The sequence below is a fragment of the Ostrea edulis genome, chromosome 8, assembly GCF_947568905.1.
Source record: "Ostrea edulis chromosome 8, xbOstEdul1.1, whole genome shotgun sequence".
Taxonomy (NCBI): domain Eukaryota; kingdom Metazoa; phylum Mollusca; class Bivalvia; order Ostreida; family Ostreidae; genus Ostrea; species Ostrea edulis.
Genome location: NC_079171.1, coordinates 34765794 through 34782246, shown reverse-complemented (window position 1 = coordinate 34782246; position 16453 = coordinate 34765794). Strand labels below are relative to the sequence as shown.

The window sequence follows — 16453 nt, the reverse complement described above, 5'->3', positions numbered from 1 at the left end:
TGACCCACCCTATTCCTGGGGCGCATGATTTCAAAAACTTTAATTTGCACTTAAGAGTCATTCTCTGTAACCACTTAAACATTTATATAAGGGATCCGGCACGCACTGTCACCGATTTTTTTTTTCAAATTTGGCACATCGACTTAATCCGGCATAGGGAATGTAAAACCATCATAATTTGGTTCTTATGCAACTATGTTGCCATGGTAAAACGTGCATGCCATTCAGGTCACAAAAGAGTCAATTTTCACTTGAAAAATGATATTTTTCATTCAGCTATGCTGGATTAAACTGTTTGAGTTCTTATTAAACCATTATAAATTGATAATATATAGCATTGTTATTATTTAGTTTGATATTGTTTTAAAGGTTTGAATAATTCTGTTATATCTTTATTCTGTCTGGAAAAGAGGGTTGTGTGATATATTCTGAAAAAGCTAATTTGTAGGCAAATTTCAATGATGGATAAAAATTCCCGCATTGAGCTTGAAATCTATAAATGATTGTACACCATACATTAGATATAGTACTATCATATAACAATGAGACATGTTTGGGAATCTACCATCTAAGCTTTGTTTCCAAGGAAACAATATGATGCATTTCGTCATGATATGACAGAAGAGATGCATTTTTCACTGTAATTCAAAATACAATTTTCTATGTATTCAAAGTATATAATCTTAATAGCCGACTGTTACTGATGCTAGATTTTAAATTTTAACAAGTCTCATATGATAATTCATGGTGGTTACCATGGAAACGAAAATTGTTATTTCTCTTCAAATTCGAAATCGATGCAAAATAAATAAATTTTTAGACCAAAAAAAAAAATTCTTTTATAAACAGATTCAACTAAAGTCAATGTTATAGTTGATAAATTATAAATACCGGTAGATAATTCATATTACATTGTCGCTATGATAATAAACTATCACAAAACAGCAGACTTAATGTTCACATTCTTTTCAAGTAAATATCGTATTGTTATACATCATGCATGTTCTTCAATCATGAAAACTTTTAATTTGTAACAGATAATTAAATCAATGCACTTTTTTTTCAAATGTGCATGATTTCTATTTCTGTATTGTACAGTTATCACAAATTGTATTGTATATCTTTAGAATTCATCAAAATAACTACCATATTTAAAAAATCCATATTTTAATATTTCAGTTATTTCATACTATCATGTACATTTTTTTCCACCTTGCCAATCGAATTAAGTGTGATATTGAAATTGAATCATTGATCTTAAAAATTGTTCAAGTTAAATAAACTAAATATGATACATAAATATTGTAATTTATCATTGATTCATGGGGAAGTACCACATCCCCCTCTCTGCAGTTCAATATTACCTCTGCTTACAATGTATATGCAAGAAATAGTATGCCAGTGTGAAATCTATTAAACTAACATTTCTTAATACAAGACTTCACAATTTACATAGTTACTTATGAGGAAGTATTTTGACCTTGAATCGTGACCTTGGCATTTGATTCAAAACAATTGAGGGCCTTTATTTTCTAGAGTCTGGACGTTCATCAGTGTCACTCGATTAACGTATCTTTTTAAATATAGGTATGTGAATTATATTTCAACATCATCAAAAGACCTTGCTTGTAACTGTAACATACCATTGCTGATCATATTGAAGTCATTTAGTATGCTGGGAAAGTCGATATCTTTAATATCTGACATCGTTGGAACCCATGGGTTGATACACTGATTATCATTTAACGTCCTACCGAAGAATTTTTCACTCATATGGAGACGACACCATTGTCAGTGAGGGTTGAAAAAATTTAGACCTATGCTCGACGCTTAAATTACGACCTTTGAGCAGTGGGTTCCGATGATGAATATTTAATAATCGTATCCTGTTATAAATGGTATACATTTATTTTAAAATTATATATTACAAAATAGACAAGATAAGCACACACAATCCTTTTCATTTTCTAATTTTTCGCATATGATAATAGTCATCATAGCTAATCGTCTTCTCAATAGCATGTAGGCAACTAAAATGAAAAACTTATACGGAACAAATTTTGATGAACCAGATGCACATTTCGACAAATAATGTCTCTTCAGTGATGCTCAACCGAAATGTTTGAAATCCGAAATAACAATGAAGCTTTAGAGCTATTATAGCCAAAAACAGCGTGCCAAAAAAAGTGGAGTCAAATTCGTCTAAGGATAAGAGCTATGCATGAGGGATATAATCCTTAATTATATATATATAAAGCATGAAGTAATCCATCTTCATTTTCTGCAAAGAATTTGATCTGATCCCCCATTTATGCCTAAGTAATGCATATGTTCATAACATTTCCCATCGCGAGGGGATGCTCCGCTTAGCTGTGATCCTGTTTGATTTGACGCCTAGTTTTATATGATGTCCTGATAGAAATTCTTTCCGATTAAATGAACCACATCTCTCCATATCCTTTGAGGCAACATAAGCATCGAACATACACTGATGCTTCTGACTTGGCCCCCACCAACATGATAATATGATACTTCCTACAAAATCAATGAATGATAATATTCATTTTAAGAGAAATACGAAGATGAATATATTCAAGCATATCAAAATATTATGTCCCATCAAAAATGTATTACTTGTTCTCCCCATGCAATCTACATCTACTACTACTAGTATGTAGCTGCAATATGTATTCCTTAAATCATATGTTTGAATGAAATATAATTTAAACCCTTTTCTTACGGTAGGTAATAACTTACTTAAATATATGTATTCTTATCTAGATTTAGTTTTATCTAAACTCTAAGGTGATATATGACCTCAATTAATCAATACATGGGTTATTTATAATAATCAAAACAGTGATAATTGTTTTGCGGTGTTTATCACTTGATGACTTATGCGACGTTTCTCGATAATATATATCAATTTTCATGAATGTGCACTCTGTCTCGTTTCGACAAAAACAATCTTGGGGTACGTCGTGTTACCGTGTCTGTTTTAGAGATAACATACCGGTACTCAATGTTTTCATAGTTTCTAAGTGTTGCAATCAAAAGTTATGTATTGCAGAAGGTTGCATATATAAGGACAGTACATATATATTTTAGCAAAGAAGGGATCAGATCCAGGACCCCTGCATTACAAGATATGTTATCTAATCGCTAACCTATCCAGGCCGGAATATAAGTATAGTAATAATACTACAATATGCAAAGTGAAGATAACGAACAGTGATCAATCTCATAACTCCTACAGGCAATACAAAATAGATAGTTGGGGAAACACGGATCCCTGGACACACCAGAGGTGGGATCAGGTGCCTAGAAGGAATAAGCATCCCCTTTTGACCGGTCACACCCGCCGTGAGCCCCATATCCTGATCAGGTAAACGGAGCTATCCGCAGTCAAATCAGTGTGCCAAAAACGGCTTAACAATCGGTATGAAACACGTCAGACAGCATTTGGCCCAATGCGAGGTTGTATTGACGAACTAGATCGTTATAACGACCATAGAATTTGCGAAATGCTGACTTCAATCGAGACTGTTGAAATCCCTGTACCACCAACTTGTTTGTCAGTAGCTTACCTCGATTTAAAACTGACTATACCCAGAACAAGCTCTTGCATATTGAATCAGTTGAGATATATAAACACCATATACAGGTGATAATGAAATATTGCTACATAAATGTGGGAAGTTGACGATGGAGAAGCTGAAATCATACAGTTGAGTTGTCAGTTTGCCGTTAATGTCTACTTTCAATAAAATATCTAAGTATGAAGCAGAAGTGGACGACTCTGTGGTGTCCTTTATTTCGAGCTCACAGGGATATATCAAATCGACATATGAATGAAAGCTATCATTGTTAATAGACAAAACGTCATCGATATATCTAAAAGTCGAATTGAAGGTCACAGCGAGAGATTTTTTCTTCTCACGTAGAAGTTTTTGAATATAAAATTTATTACCGAAATCATACAATACCTCTTTATATCGAGAAGATGGGAAATAATCCAGAGAAAATGTGAGAAATGTGGCTTATGTCCTTAATATATATTTTTGTTTTGTTAGTGGCGTGTGTAAAATGAGAACAAAATCAAGCTGACAAGAAAGAAAAAAATAGTGTATATTCCCATGCATCACTGAAGAGACATAATTTGTCGAAATGCGCATCTGGTGCATCAAAATTGGTACTGTGTAAGTTTTACATGTAGATCTATAGACTAAGGTGTATCAGTATTGGTATTTCTACAATGTTTCAATTCTGTTTAATTAATTGAATTTATTCATAGATTTGTAATTCTTTTTAAAGTATCATCAAAAGTAAAGAATAATTAACACATGGATGTCTAATAAAACCGAATAGCGTCCTCACTTCAATTCACGTCTCAGTTGAATATATGTACATGTATATACCCCCCCCCCCCGAACCAATACAAGTAGAAAAAATTAGAGGTAAAATTCAATGTTATGACCCATTACTTTATTTCACGAAGGAGAGCTTATTCAATGTTTTGGTATGTATCAATGCAAAAAAAAAGTATTCAATGGCTTAATCACAACAGGGCGTCTCTTTCCTTTTATGTAATGATATGTATGATAACGAAAGGTCATGCATTTTTCAAATAAATAAATATCTATAATTTTTTTAATGATTCTATTACTTCATTCTATTATAAAACAACTAAAGATAACGATTTTGCATTTACCATCTCAATTTCATCATAGTCATATGATCCCCTACAGAATAAAGTGTGCTGCATTAGTCCTAAGTAAATCTAAGTACTGTACTATGTGACGCCACGGGCTACAGGTATTGGTTTCTCATTTGCCAAACTGTCTTGACATCTAGAAGTGAGAATTACATACACATGTCTCTTGGATATCACTTTAGAAACGGATATTTCATGTCGCTGCAGCCGTTGGCACGTTAAGGAACCCTAACTGCTACAGCCGAGAGCGCTAAGCAGAGGTATAAGTTTGTGGTATTTCACTGACAGCTGGTGATGTTTCAACATGAGTGACAAGATTTCAACAGAACCTAACACAAACAACCAATCAATCATAAGATTTGAGTTTTTTTTTTATATCCCACGACCGGCCGATTTTTCTTTGATATTTAGGAAGGTGTATATCACATATTATCAAATGTTCAGCAATATCCAACTACAAAAAAATATCCCACCGTTTTACAAAGGAGGTAGGGAGAGTCATATAAATGAGAGAAAAGCAAGGTTCGACATTTAATCACAATAGAATTTGCAGAATTCTTTCACAAGGCTAAATAGATAAACGAATCAATAAATAAAGTAATAAAGTCACAATTTCATGTTAAGGACATCACGTGTTACAAATTGGATTTGTTTTCAGTGGATGCAAAAAGTATCAAATATGGGAAGGGGTGAGTGATTAGGTCATAGTATATATTAGCTACATGATTGGCAGGTCGATAATGTATACAAAATATCTTTTCGTCATTGCACACTCGTGGGCCTGCCTCCTTGTGTGCATTGATTCAACGATGTTTTGTATACATCATATCGTGTCATCATGAAACTACAGTGAAAGTTCTCTAAACTGGCCAACTCTCGGACAGAAAGAAACCCCGACCGGTGTAGAGGAATGGCCGGTTTACCGAAAAGTTATTTAAAGAAATTCTATCTCAATTTTCACTAAACTTCTTCATACCACGAACCATATATTTTATATAATTATATTTTGTTTCAAGAACTTATTTTACGCTTGCATATAAAACAAAATAAATGACCAACATTTTTGTTTCCAACACAAGCAGAATTATTACAGCAATTAACACAGAAAGTAGGCACTGTTCACTTTGATCTGGGGATCTATTGATGGATGTCAAATCCACTTGTATTAGAAATATTCTCGTTGAAATCATCTAATCTTAAATTGAAAACTTATTACAGAATGCAATATTGGCATTACTCTTACCAATAAAAACTCTTTTTTTTTCCTTTATTTTCTTTATTTTTGTTTATCGCTTATATCATTAACAAATTTGTTTTGACGTTTGTGAAAAATTACAATTTGAGTAGTTCTTTGGAATTTTATGTTGATTGAAACCAAGACAATTTACACATATTTTGATAAGTATCATTAACAGTAATGGGCTTGTTCTTAATTCACTTTCGCTTATATCCATACGAGAGTCCAACAATGTGGAATTTGATACTGTGTTAAATATGTACATTATACATTATTGTGATTTAACCACTAGAGGTTAAATCCATTTATCAAAGTGATACGGAGCTTTCATTTTTTTTTTATTACTGTGCTATTTTCCGGCATCCCAAGGGCACTACCCCGGGTTCTTAGAGTCATCCACGTCACGATTTTCGGGATATTAGCCTAGCACAGCAAAAAATGTGATGTCATACGCAAAGTCGTCAGTCGTCTGCAAACAAAATTCAAGGTAGGACGTGTTTGAGATTTCTCCGCTTAAAATTTATAACACTCAATCATTCGTTTAAAAGATTTTCTTTACCATTTTCTCGTGCGATGTGGTAGCATTCTTAAAGGATAATCTTAACATTTAAACTCTCTGATGGCCACAGAATTTGCAAATTTCACTCGGGTTAAAGTTTTCATTTTTTTGGCGTCTACAAGTGGCTCAAATCTTCAACTTCCAATTTTCCCATCCCGCGACATATAGGTTATTAATTAATTTCTTTAGTTTCTTGTTTTTGTATTTGCATTACTCAACGAGCAATATTAACAATGCCAAAGAGGAAGGACCAACAAACCACAACCCACGTCCGCAGTTAAGTCGAGGAGGCGCCCTAAGGGTACTGATGGGTCGGACAACGCTACCTTAGTTCCCGCCCCAAGTCAACTAGCAAGAGAACCATCAAACACGGGGCCCCAGATCCCAACAACGCCATTTACCAACGAGCAGTTGCTTCAGGTGTCGCAAGCCGCGACAGACATCATATCCAGGCCGTCTCAATGCATGCCCATAGAGCCCCTCCTGCCAAGCATGCCTGCGGATGAGCCGAGTACAGGTACTTAGCTATTTTCTAGTAACTATCTTGCTCAAACGTAGTTATGACAATGATTTTGGGCACATGGTGCCAAATAGATTGAAACACAAAATTGTAAATGGGGAATATATAAATTTGGGGCTGTTGGTTGAAAATTCTGAGGGGGTTGATCCCAACGATGACACTAAATATTTTTTCCATGAAAGAGGGTAGACTTGCTTTGGCCTCTAAGTCCAAAGCCAAGGTCATAACCGATATTCAGGTTTGGACTGATGCTTTCCTCATCCACGTTTCAGCACATCATGAGAGCAAGGGCCCAACTATTTAAATATAAATTGGTACCGTATAAGTTTTACATTATGACCCCTGGGTCGAGGCCTCTGCTGGTGGACTGTTATTCCCCGAGGGTCTCTACAGCCCAGTAGCTAAGTACGTTGTTACTAGCTTGAAAATACGGATGTATATTTAATTGCTGTTATAAAATATAGAAATTCATTTCAAAATTAAGGATTATCTCCCTCATGCATAGCTCTTATCCTTGAACGAATTTGGCTCCACTTTTTTGGCACGCTGGTTTTGGCTATGTTTAGCTCTAAAACTTCATAGTTATTTTGGATTTCAAACATTTCGGTTGAGCATCACTGAAGAGACATTATTTGTCGAAATGTGCATCTGGTGCATGAAAATTGGTACCGTATAAGTTTTACATTATGACCCCTGGGTCGAGGCCTCTGCTGGTGGACTGTTAGTCCCCGAGGGTCTCTACAGCCCAGTAGCTAAGTACTTCGTTACTAGCTTGAAAATACGGATGTATATTTAATTGCTGTTATAAAATTTAGAAATTCATTTCAAAATTAAGGATTATCTCCCTCATGCATAGCTCTTATCGTTGAACGAATTTGGCTCCACTTTTTTGGCACACTGGTTTTGGCTATGTTTAGCTCTAAAACTTCATAGTTATTTCGGATTTCAAACATTTCGGTTAATCATCACTGAAGAGACATTATTTGTCGAAATGCGCATCTGGTGCATGATAATTGGTACCGTATAAGTTTTACATCCATACCATTAGGCTGGAGGCAAGTAGAGTTAAGACCTTAGGATTGCGCGATTATGATGTTCAATTTCGATTGAAGAAGGAGGCTAACTCTTCCCTTTCATTTGATGTTGTTGACCAAGAGATATGGCTCTTGTACATGTACTGTACAACCACCCAGTTTTCCTACAGCCAGGCATCGCTCCTTAAGTGTTATGATTTTAATTACAACGAGCAATGTAGCAAATCTCGGTGCCAATATGAACATGAATGCATATCTTGTTCACAAAATCACCCCTACATCAGGCATAAAACATCCTCAGGCACCAGTTTAAATTTTAGGTCTGGTGATATGCAAGCAACTTGGCGACCTCAGCAACCCAAGAGATCCACAGAACCAAGCTCAACTAGTAGAGCCCCTCATGCCCAGTCATTTAAACATCACTAATATCGCAACAAACCCAGTCAAGGTGCGCATGTTGAGCAAATTATTGACCATATACCCACTCTGTTCGGTGGCTTTAGAATTGTTGAAGGTTTTACTTATGCGTTTAAGCTTTGTTATCAAGGAACACGTGTTGCCACTGATTGTAAAAATCTTAAATCTATGGCTGGTTTAAATAATCAAGCGATTCAATTAGTTGTTAAGGAAATTTCATAGGGTAGAGTTGCAGGCCATTTGACCATCCCCTCTACAGAACCTTAGGTTATCCCCAGTGGGCATGGTGTCAAAGAAGGGGTATTCTTATAGATTAATTCACCATTTATCCCATCCCCCTGGAAATAATACCAACGATAATATAGATAAAAAGTATTGTTCCGTGAAATACTCATCTTTTGACGAAGCATTATACATGCTCGCAAGGTTGGGTCCAGAAGCCCTAGTAGTACGTCTAGATATAAAAAATTCATTTAGGTTGTTGCCAGTCCATAAATCCGATTTTCAATCACTGGGCTTCACAATTAAGGGGATGATATTTGTGGATAAGTATTTGCCTTTCGGTTGTTCCGTGAGCTGCGCAAAATTTGAGAAATTTTCAACATTTTTAGAGTGGGCACTTAAGCAGCAAGCCAATAGCCTTAATGTTGTGCATTATCTAGACGACTTTCTAATGTAGGTAGAAAGGGTACTGAAGATTGCGCGAGGCTAATGTCAATTTTCTGTTCCATCTGTTCCGATCTTGGGGTCCCATTGGTTCACGAAATAAATCTAGGTCCTACCAACAACTTAGTCTTTCTCGGTTTAGAAATCGACACTGCCAATAGGACAATCAGAATACCCCTTTACAAATTGCAACAGCTTAAGACTCAGTTACTATGTATACTATCGAAACTCAAAGTAACGCTGAAAGAGCTCCAATCCCTTATAGGTTTGTTGAATTCTTGTATTAGGGCCATTCCATCTGGTAGGGCTTTTGTTAGAAGGCTATATGATGTTACTTATGGACTGTCAAGACTACATCACAAGTACAGGATCAGTTTAGAAATGAGGGCAGACATTGAAATTTGGCTAATATTTTAGAGTGCTTTAATGGAGTCGCATCATACAGAACAGTAGATTGGACAGATGATTTTGAATTGGAGTTGTTTACTGATAGTGCAGGAAGTGTGCAATTAGCTTGTGGTGCTATATTAGGCCAGCAATGGGCATTTATGCGCTGGCCAGCTCAGTGGGAAGGGTCAGAACTTATTAAATAAATTACTTTTCTGGAGTTAGTACCAATAACTATGGCTTTCGATATTTGGGGGCAAGAAACTAGCTGGCAGGCGAGTAATCCTTCATACGGATAATCTAGCCCTTGTATCCATTCTCAATTCCAAAACATCCAAATCAAAAAGGGTCATGCATTTGCTGAGGAAGTTATTTCTCCAAGGGTTGGTGTACAATATTCAGTTTAATATTGTCACATATCGTAGGCCAACATACTGTTAAAGCTGATTCTCTTTCTCGACAACAATGGTCACGTTTCCGGACCAGCTTCCCGGACTCAGAGGAACAACCAATAGGAATTCCCCAGTCTTTTCTGCAATTGATCTACAACGTAGATCTCAAGAGCTCTTGAGTTACTCCATTTCCGACAATACTAGGAAGTTGTATGACACGGCACTGAATGTTTTTAACATCTTTCGCAAGGCTTACTACCACGAAGAAAAGTGGTATCCTCATTCCCACGAATTAGTGAATTTCCTGTCGTACCTATCGCATAAGCAATTTTCTCCCAACACAATTAAATCTTACATATCTGGGTTATCATATTTTTGCAATCTACACAATGTCCATGATTCAACTCAATCTTTTTTACTCAGAAAAGTCCTGGTCGGATTGACCCGTAAAAACCCGCGTGATGACGACAGGAAACCACTTACATTGGATATATTGTCGAGTATACTTCGCTTGCTGTCTACAATTTGCAAATCCCCATATTAATCTGCGCTATTATCGGCCATATTCACAACCGTTTTCTTCGGGTATTTCAGAATGGGAGAACTGGTTCAAAATTCAGTGCATGACCATGGCCATGCTATCCAAGCGAGAGACGTAATCTACCTAGAACACAATAATACAGTCCCCATTTTACTCAGACACTCAAAAACTGACCAGGTGGGAAAGGGGGTAACTATAACACTATCCTCTACGCTTCAGTCTACATGCCCAGTGCGCACTATGCTATCATTCATGCATTTAAGACCCCAAATCCGAGGACCATTTTATTGTCACCTCTTGGGCAGACCAGTGACTAGGTACCAAGTAACGTCTGTTTTTAACATGGCTATAAGTAATTTAAGATTAGACACCCGAGTATACAAAACCCATTCCTTCCGCATCGGGGCAGCTTCCTCTGCTTGGGTCATGGGAACTAGCGAATAAGATATTGCTAGTAAGGGCCGGTGGAAATCTCATTGTTTGTTCAAGTACATTCGGAAATAAGATTCACTATGTTGTAGTGCCTCGAGCTCAGGAGGGGGGGGGGGGGGGGCGTAAAGTATAATGATTAAAAAATACTAAATATTCACATTGTAGGTCTAAAAAGAATTTGGATCATTGGGTCGTCCATAATTAAGCATGCTTTTTGCTATGCTAGAACATCTTCATTTGGTGCCAACCTAGAATTAGCCCGCCACAATGCTACCATATTTTGGCAAGGCAAAGGGGACATGAGACTGGAAGAGATTTCCCCTAAAGTTAGGACACTACTGAAGGTAGAAGATGCCTCTCACATGCTAGTTAAACATTGTGGGGGCAACAACATCCCAATGGACAAAGGAGCGAAATCAGTTGACTTGTGTTTCAGGCTAAAGGCTGTGTTGAAAAAATTAACAGCATTACTACCATCAACACTATTGATTTGGTCTCAAATACTGCCACGCCTTCACTGGACGGGGGAATAAACCAAGCTGCCATGGAAAGAATAAGAATTCGTGTAAACAGCCATGTGGCTACTTATATGCTTAGGTCAGGGGGAAGTACATCAGGTATCCAGAGTTACATCGTGTCAACACGGGCATGCTCTTTAAGGATAAAGTCCACCTTTCCGACATAGGCAATAACTTGTTTTGTTTAGATTGCAACAGGCATTGCAAGCCTTTTCAAGGATAATTCCGTTCAGGTCTCCCCGAGACTTGACGAAAATGGGCCATGGCTGCGCTATGACTGATTGATCATTCTTTTAGTCATACTTTTTTATTGTCCTACATTTATATTGACCATTTATAGACTATTGAGAGTCTATGATTTCTGTATTGACATTTAGTATCACCTAGTCATTTATGGTGTTATTGATTGACTTGATGATTTTTCACCCAGTACTCTATTGACATGGGTATTAATTGGTGTTGAAGGTGGTAGGGGGATTAAGATTGAAAGGCACATATGGGCTAGAGTGATTATTCAATGTTGCCTCATCGTGTCAAGCACACTCTGATAATTATTTGTAACCGTGTGGTATTGTACGGGTCGCCCTACTGGTGGCGCAGCCTATGCTAGAGCATAGTCTAGTGGCGGCAATTCTGGCTCACCAGTAGCGCTCAACAGCTTCTTCTCCTAATTGACTTTGTGTTTAAATGATTGAATTTTGCCATACTAGGTGATCAAACAGGTGGGCATCTGTGCCCAGGGTCCACCTGTTCATGCTTGTATTGTTCAGAGATGCCAGAAAGGCAATAATTGATGCCTGACTCCCTTATTGTTATTGTAAATTGCAGCCGTGGCCAATATCGCCAAATAAAAGTTGTTCAAGGTACATTATGCCATTTCTGAAATTTTATTTTGTGCATGAGGATATGCAAGTCTGGGCTCAGTGCATATTTTTATAAGTACGGAACTTGGGAGTGTAGCTAGGATTTTTTCGGTGTCACTAACACATTGGACATCACAGGTATACCATATAAATTATGGAGCCCAGTAGTATTTTCACAACTACAGTGGATAAATTCCATCTGCTCGACTGGTCATTTTTCACACCTGGCCCATCTTGATCACCCCTCTGACCAAAATTTCATGGTCTTAAAAAGTGGCAGTTATTTTTAAGGAAAATTACACACGCTTGTTGACAAATGTTCTATAAAAAGTGGCCGGTGTCCAGTTTTCAGGGGGGATCGGTTTGTGAGAATTTCTTTGTAAGAAAATGTTAAGATTTCTGCCGGGATTTACAAATGAACCGCTTTTCTGAGGGGTGGATTTGGCTACGTTTCACTTTATTACATGCAACGCAGAAATATATTTGAAAAGTTAGCGTACTTGCTTGCAAAATTAAAACTTTTAAGATGTTAGGAATACAAATACAAACAGAATGATATCGATATGAACATGCGATCTTATTCATGATACATATAATAACTGCAATACAGAACACAACATCTTTAATCATGCAATACCTGTTTGCAAGGTTAAACAAATCAAGATGTGTTATTTAAAGATCCAAAATATTTAGAGGGGATGTTTTTAAGTAATGTATACAATCTAACTTTACACAGTTCGTGCACACTATTTTCCTTCCTTTTAGAATTTCCCCCCAACATTTTAATGATCGATGAAATCTACTGTCAAATGTGTTTGAAAAGGTTTTTAAAGACAAAATGATTATACATCATGGCAGAAGTCCACTACAGTGAATGTATTAATGTGTAAACAAAGATCGAGATATGTGTTTGTTTACAAAGGTTTCAAAATGTACGGGCATAGTATATCTTAAATCTCACATTTCAAAATATACTGTGGGTAGAACTGTGCCATTTGAAACTTATCAGTGACATGATGATAATCAAAAGTATCACTAGGCTAAAATGCAAAGGAATTTACATTAGTTTTCCTGTTCTGCACATCTAAGCTAAATATAGGATATCTACATTGCGAATAAATACACCACATCAACTCATATCAAACTACGCAATTTTGAATTTTCTATTTATCTCATGCGTCTTTTTTTTCATTTAATTTTGAGATGATCCCCGGTATGGTAGAAACAGCTGATTGTATTTGTTTTGAATCCGTGGTTCATACGTCGTGCTTAATCTGTCTTCCTTGCGCGGAAAAACACGCTTAGAATCCATTGATATACAGTACAAAAAGGTATTTTTATAAAACAAACCATGGATGAAATTGGAATAGAAGGGATTATAGTAACAACCATTGACTGAGTATTTATTTTTTGGCATAGGCCTGACCTTCTGATAAAAGTTTGATATCATTGTCTTTTTGAAATGAACATGAGTGACAACGATCAATGAAATAATATTTTAATGCAGCGTTATTATGAAAATTGAAAGTGTCTGTGCATTGGGATTTTATTTACCTAGCTTCTTTGAATTACATATTTGAATTATTTTAGAAATGTAATGTATGACTATTGAAAACAATAACGTGTATGATATAATGGTAAAAAAACCTTAGCAGGAAAACCGTTCAGTTAATTTGTTGAAATAGTTCGGGTTAACAAATTCCGTATAATTATCCCGATTATATACGCAGAAAAAAAAAAACTATCAAGTTTTTTTTTATCAAAATCGTGGTAAAATTTATGTAACTACTGCATTCTGATTGAATGAAATAATATATATATATATTTGATTGATTTTTTTTTTTTTTACATATTACTAAGTTTATATTATATCACAATATTATGATGTAGGTCTTCAATTAAGCAAAGTTGTGTTTTCAAAACCATTACATATAATTTCCCGCCTCCTGACACCCAATGATTGCACGGATCATAATATTATGATGTAGGTCTTCAATTAAGCAAAGTTATCTTTTCAAAACCCATACATATAATCACCCGCCTCCTGGCGCCCAATGATTACACGGATCGTTCGAATTCGTGTATCGACACTCACTCTAATTTTCTCCAATCGTTTGCACTGATAAAGACAATAATATATCAAACGAAAACTCAAAGTTAAAATAGATATATAAATATAGTGTCTTCTCTACAAGTAACGTAGATAACTTACTGAAGGCTGCAACTTTGCAGATAAAGAATACCAAGGCGTACCAGTATACCACAAACTTCATCTTTCTTTAAATCACGACCGGGTATGTACGACCAGGAGCAAGAAGTGATACATTGGTGTGATAAATAGAAAGGGACTTGGCAGGAAGCTAGAAGAACAAGAATACACCAATCAGGAGTACGATATGCAAATCAATTTTTGTTATCAAGAGATATGTTACAATACGATCTACAGACTATGAAATTGTGAACGATATTTTGATATTTAATCATTGTCGTGATATGAAGAACAAAGAAATAATCCCAGTCACTCACTAGATAAACACACCAGTGTCAACTGAATGAAACCTAACAGAAACTGTATAGTAATCCGCCGTTGAGCTGAAGTATATGGTTTCCGTTGTTAGTAAACCTGATATATCTTTGTAATTTTTCACGGCCTTTGGAATATTCTACTCATATCGAGACATCACCACCTGTAAGCTAAGTGCTATGGATGCATGCGAGCGTCTATTGTTATAGAGTACTGCGAATATGTCATTACCTTATTTATCCATCTACTCTTTTTTTTCTTTACAAAATCTCCATTTAAATCCATTCGTTTTCAGGCGCATAATTTATAGAATGTTGATAGCTTTATCAATCAATTCAGTTGCATGAAATAATTGGTTATGCCGTGGAAGAAATTTATAAGGATATTTGTCGCTCGATATATGTTCTTTCGTGAATATAAACAATAACGATGCAATTATACTGACTGATATGTCACCCAGTATAAGAAGTTTCATTTTGTGGATTCTATAAGGGAGATAGGCTACAGCAGTTTTGTTCGTGTCCCTTGGAGTTATGATATTGATCACTATTCGCTATCTTCACCTTTTATAAGAGAGGTCATACTGATATTAATTTACATTGTCATTAATGATTCAGAAAAGAAACTGTTAATTTTAAAAGATAGTGTAAAGAAATATCTAGATTTGTATAATCATTAAATGTCTCACAAGTCTTAGCACAAGCTCTGAAGAACAGCTTTATCTCGATATGTTCACGGAACCAGGCTTAGCAAAGCTACATGATGGATTGTAACAATTTCCTGAACGTTATTGACACATTACCTTAAACATAAATGATGTTTAAAACGATGCTTCTGAATAGCTTCAATAAAACAGTTTTTCTACGATAAACGCTCTTTTTTGTACCCCTACCCTACCCTATTAAAGGTGGTGATTAATGAATGTTTTCCCCCTCTATCATATATATATATATATATATATATATATATATATATATATAGGTAGATAGATAGATATATATGAAAAGCCATAACGTATCATATATTATTATCAACGTTCCCTAAATTAAATTAAAAACTTATCCTGTTTACCAAATTTAAAAAAAAAAATTATCCTATTTGCTGAAATTGTGATTTTATCGCAGCGATATTTATTATCTGTTCCGATTTTCAGACTCGACATTTTAATTCCATCAGCAAAATAAAAACATCACCCATTTACGCAACATTATAAATATATTGCTACAAAGATTATACACTGATCAGATTTAAAGTCACACATTATCTTTAGAAATACGATCTTGCCACCACAATGATTATTTCGAACATCGCCAACAACGATCATCTTTTTAGTAGCACGATATCATTCCACACTAAGAAGCAAACCTGCTTATGTTTTTACATATTTAGAATATCTTCATTTGTGCTTTGAGATCATGTATGGTGTCTTGGTTTCAGTCTTTTCAATTTATTTCAAAATACGGGTTAGGTTTCTGGGTGTGTCGTTTTGTAAACTCTGCCTAAAACAAGATGACGAGTACTCGTTTTATTATATTTCAATGAAGTCTTAATCATGGTACATAACGAATACTTCAAAATATCCTAACTCAAGTATGAATTTATGTATCATTATATCGCCATAATTGATTTCCTGTTTCTATTGATTGCCC

At 35.6% G+C, this 16453-nt stretch overlaps 1 protein-coding gene across 2 annotated transcripts in view; it reads right to left on the bottom strand.

Moving 5' to 3' along the window:
* Positions 1–14608, bottom strand: part of LOC125657435 (uncharacterized) — a 74979-nt gene extending 60371 nt beyond the window's left edge. For both annotated transcript variants that reach the window (XM_056147398.1, XM_056147399.1), the window contains exon 1: positions 14493–14608. In XM_056147398.1, coding sequence (XP_056003373.1) covers positions 14493–14553 — 61 coding nt within the window. In that variant the 5' untranslated portion in view covers positions 14554–14608. The remainder of the gene's footprint in view (positions 1–14492) is intronic.
* Between the last annotated feature and the right edge of the window lie 1845 nt (positions 14609–16453).